The sequence below is a fragment of the Penaeus monodon genome, chromosome 17 (assembly GCF_015228065.2).
Source record: "Penaeus monodon isolate SGIC_2016 chromosome 17, NSTDA_Pmon_1, whole genome shotgun sequence".
In the NCBI taxonomy this organism is placed as follows: domain Eukaryota; kingdom Metazoa; phylum Arthropoda; class Malacostraca; order Decapoda; family Penaeidae; genus Penaeus; species Penaeus monodon.
Window position 1 is genome coordinate 7,109,709 of NC_051402.1, and position 5,000 is coordinate 7,114,708.

General features: G+C 47.2%; 1 protein-coding gene across 1 annotated transcript in view; it reads left to right on the forward strand.

The window, feature by feature from the left end:
• Nucleotides 1-72: 72 nt before the first annotated feature.
• The window catches only part of LOC119583529 (UDP-glucose 6-dehydrogenase-like), a gene marked incomplete at its 5' end in the record, with an annotated part of 28,943 nt that continues 24,015 nt past the window's right edge, over nucleotides 73-5,000 (forward strand). The window contains 1 exon segment of the mRNA XM_037932061.1: nucleotides 73-210. Within this exon segment, the coding sequence (XP_037787989.1) occupies nucleotides 73-210 (138 nt within the window).

A 5,000-nucleotide genomic window follows, 5' to 3' on the forward strand; every position in this document is an offset into this window, starting at 1 on the left:
CCTCCCCTCCCTCCCTCCCTCCCTCCCTCCCACCCTCCCTTTCTCTCTCTTCCCCCCCCCCCCGTTCCGCAGCCGGGCCTGGACGACGTGGTGAAGGAATGCCGCGGGAAGAACCTCTTCTTCTCGAGCGACATCGAGAAGGGCATCAAGGAGGCTGATCTGATCTTCATCTCCGTCAACACGCCCACCAAGACGTTCGGCATCGGCAAGGTAGGAGTGCAGCGCCGTCTCGTGTCCTTTTGGTGTGTGTGTGTGTGTGTGTGTGTGTGTGTGTGTGTGTGTGTGTGTGTGTGTGTGTGTGTGTGTGTGTGTGTGTGTGTGATTAGGCCTATGTTTTTTTTTTTTTTTTGTTTTTGTCTGTTTGTTTGGAGGGTTTTCTTTTTTTTGCGTGAGATGGGGAAGAGGGGGAAACTTTGATAACTCTTTGATTTTTCCTTCCATAATAGCGACCCAGGCCCCGTAGTATGTAAATTTTGTTTTTGTAAAGGAGAAGGAGAAGAAAGAAAGAAGAAAAAAGAAAGAAGAGAAGAGAAGACAAATTAATAAAAAATAATAGAAATTGAGCAAAACCAAGGGAAAGACCAACATGCATTACCTCAGGCCACCCGTCCTATCGCAAGAACCGCTGACTGTGATAACATGAACGATCATTTTTACGTGATAAGGAGCGACAAAATATGTATCCGTTTCCCCCTCTTATCTGCGGCATTGTAGCGTTCTTGTAAGCCGGCCTCATTGTGATTATTATTATTGTTATTGTTGTTAGTATTATTATTTTTATTATAGTTATTATTATTGTTTTTGTTGTTGTTATTGTTATTATTATTATTTATTGTTATTTTATTTGTATTATTATTATTATATTATTTATTTATCTTATCATTATATTATCATTATTCATTATCATTATCATTATTCATTATCATTATTCATTATCATTATCATTATTATTTATATATATTATCATTATTATTATTATATATTATTATTATTATTATATATATAATTGTTATAAATTTTATTATTATTATTATATTTTTTGATTTTTTTGCATGAAAAATCGGATCGTATTCGTTGCTATGTTTTGGATGTGAATCCAATGTATTTTTTTTCGGTTGTTGTTGTTGTTGTTGTTGTTTGTTGTTGTTGTTGTTGTTGTCTTGTACGGTAATTGTTGGTTTTGTTTCCATGAAGAATGATTTGTTGTTTTGCCTGCCGGTCTGCTTTTCTGCTGACGTCATCGAGTGCCATTCCCCGTGTTTCAGAATAGAGGTTGTATTTGCGTATTTTCCCTCTCTCTGTTTGTCTGTCTGTCTGTGTCTGTGTCTTGTGTTTCTCTCTCTCTCTCTCTGTCTCTTTGTGTTTCTCTCTCTCTCTCTCTCTCACTAACTCACTCACTCACTCACTCACTCACTCACTCACTCACTCACTCACTCACTCACTCACTCACTCACTCACACACACACACACACACACACACACACACACACACACACACACACACACACACACACACACACACACACACGCTCTCTCTCACTCTCACTCTCACTCTCACTCTCACTCTCACTCTCACTTTCACTTTCTGTCTTACCCTCACTCACTCACTCGAGATATGATCGACGCTGTCTGGTTTATTCAAATCTTGCTTTATCAATCTGCAGTTGAGCGTGCACTGTGGGTGTTAGTGTCTAAGCGGCTATCGTAAATGTCTAGCGTAGGTGTTGAGCATAATTGTCTAGCGTAAGTGTCGTTTGTAAGTGCCGAGCGAAAGTGTCGTGCGTAAGTGTGTAGCGGAAGTCACTAGCTTATGTCGAACGTAAGTGCCTAGCGTAAGTGTCTTGCGCAAGTGTCTAGTGTAAGTGTCGAGCGTGATTGACTTGCGTAAGTGTCAAGTGTAAATGCCGAGCGTAAGTGTCAAGCGTAAGTGTCAAGCGTTAGTGTCTAGCGTAAGTCTCGAGCGTTAGTGTCAAGCGTAAGTGTCGAGCCTAAGTGTCCACTGTAAATGTCTAGGGTAAGTGTCGAGCGTAAGTGTCGAGCGTAACCGTAGCCTCGTTTGGCAACAGAGACCGAGTGTCTGCGAAGGTCAACATTACGGTCTGGTGTCCCTTAGCGTGGGATTACCGCAAAACACATGTTGCTTAGCGATTAATGGGTGGCAGGAATGTTCATGAGGAAGGAGGGGGGGGGGAAGGGAGAAGGAAGGAGGAAGGGGGGAAGAGGAAGGAGGGAGGAAGGAGAAGGAAAAGGAGAGACAGAGAGGTGAGAAGAAGAGAGAAAAGGAAGAGGAGAGAGAGGGAGGTGAGAAGAAGAAGGAGGAAAGGAAAGGTGGGAGGATGAAGGAGGAAGGAAGAAGGGGGAGAAGGAAGGAAGACAGAGAAAAAAACTTAGTATGGAGGAGGAAGGAGGAAACAGGGGAGGCCGGAAGCGGCGAAAGGACGAAAGGAGAAAGGAAAGACGGTATACGAAACTAATAGAAAGGAGAAAGAAAGAAAAACATCGCAAGGGAAAATTAAAAAAAAAAGGAAGAAGAGGCATTGACAACGATAATCACCCCAGTCACGACAACGGACGCCACAGTCATTACTCGCAAAACTGTAAACAAAAAACTGTAAACAAAACAGCTGAGAGGCGCGCCGGTGCAGGAGGTGCGGGGCGTCCGACAAGGTGGGGGAGACACGGCAGCCGGAAACGACCAGTTCAGAGGAGAGGAAAGGGGGGGAGGAGAGGAGACGGAGGAGAGGAGAGGAGGAGAGGGGGAGGGGGGAGGAGAGGAGGAAGGGAGAGGAGAGGAGGAAGGGGGGAGAGAGAGGAGGAGGAGAGGGGGAGGGAGAGGAGAGGAGGTAGAAAGGAGGGGGGAAGGGGGAGGAGAGGAGGTAGAGAGGGGGAGGGAGAGGGGAGGAGGTAAAGAGGAGGGGGAGAGGGGGGAAGGGGGTTGAGGAGGAGGAGAGGAGAAAGATAGGAAGATGAAAAGTGAAAGAGAGAAGAGGAGAGGTGGGAAGAGAGGAGGTAGAGGGAAGAAGAGGAGGAAGAGAGAGGAGGAGGAGAGGAGGAAGAGAGGAGGAGGAGAGGAGGTGGAATAAAAGCAGAAAGAGGAGGGCGGTGATGAAGGAAGAGCGGGAAGGAGGTGAAGGAAGGGGGAGTGAAGAGAATGATAAATGATGCATGGGGGAAAGGAGGACATAAAGGAGGAAGGGGGAAAACACGAAAATAAAGCGAGGAAAAAAACAACAAAAAACAGCAAAACGGAATAATCACAAAATGGAAGACATAATAACGAGGGAAAACAGAAGAGAAAACGGAAAAAGACGAGGAACGGGAGAGAGAGAAAGAGAGGAGAGAGAGAGAGAGAGAGAGAGAGAGAGAGAGAGAGAGAGAGAGAGAGAGAGAGAGAGAGAGAGAAGAGAACATAGTGACAGAAAATGTACGCGGATCCTCATTATAATAACCACGGAATCGATGAGAAACAAACAAAAATCACCCAGGAACCAACACACGAAAAAAAAAAAAAAAAAAAAAAAAAAAAAGATACGCGTGCTTCACGTTCAGCAAGATATTTCGAAGAGCGTTTTCCAGTGATTAGAGAGCGACGCCCGGAGTTGCCTTCCGCGCGATCGTGCTTAACTGTCGTGCGGTTTGAGGTGGTGTGTGTGACTCACGCGTGACCATAGAGGGCGGCGAGGGTAGCGTGGCCTGAGACGTGGCATTGTCCCAGCAGCGCCGCCTGTTTCCACGACACCTGTTCGTAGACGGTTTGATGTGTCCTTCTCCCTTTCTCTTCTCTTCTCTTCTCCTTGCGTCTCTTCTCATACTTGGTTTTGTTTTATTCACGTAATCCACTGTATTGGTTCTTGGTGGTTCATTCGGCCACCTGGGGAGTCCTGTCTGTCAGAGGCTGGGGTTCTTTCTCTTTCTCTCTTTCTCTTTCTCTTTCTCTTCTTCTCTCTCTCTTTCTCTTCTTCTCTCTCTCTTTCTCTTCTTCTCTCTCTCTCTCTCTCTCTCTCTCTCTCTCTCTCTCTCTCTCTCTCTCTCTCTCTCTCTCTCTCTCTCTCTCTCTCTCTCTCTCTCTCTCTCTCTCTCTCTGTGTGATTCTCTCTCTCACACAATCCTTCACGCCTTGCCCTCCCCCCTTCCACACCTTTCCGGTCAAGGGCTAGCTCCTGTCACTGCCCCGCACCCTTCGACAAGCACATTGGGCCCTTTCACTCACTCACACACACACACACACACACACACACACACACACACACACACACACACACACACACACACACACACACAAACACACACAAACACACACAACACACACACACACACACACACACACACACACACACACACACACACACACACACACACACACACACACACACACACACTGTACCATTAATCGCTCACAGGAAGGAATGGCCGAGAGTTAACGTCTTTTTTTTTTTCTCTCTCTCTCTTTTTTCTCCCGAGCGACCGAGTGCACCGCCCGGCGCCGCCTCGCACGGACACGTCACCCCCCCCCCCCCCCGAGGGCTGGCGAGGCTGCCGCGGGAGGGAGCGTAAGGCACGCCCTTGGAGAGGGACGTAGCGAGAGGGAGAGGCTTTTGTCGGTCGCTGTGTAGGGAAAAGCTGAAGGCATGCAGGCAAATTAGCAGGCGGGTAGGTGCAGTGGTGGGAAGCAGGCAGGCAGGCAAGAAAAGTGGACGGAAGGCCAGGAAGGCAAGCAAGAGAAGTGGTCGAAAGGCAGGCAGGCAGACAAGCAGGAAATCTAGAAGACAGGCTGACTGAGAGGCAGGAGATCTAGAAGTCAAGCAAGCTGGCAGATAGTAAACTGGAAGACAGACAAAGAGCAAAGCAGGTTATCAGGAATGCAGACAGGCAGACAGGGAATTTAGAAGACCAGCAAACAGACAGGCAGGAAGGCGTGAATGTAGGCAGGCAGTCAAGCATGTCTCTGGAAGGTAAGCAGGCTGACAGGCAGACAAACGTGAAGACGGGTAGGCAGACAA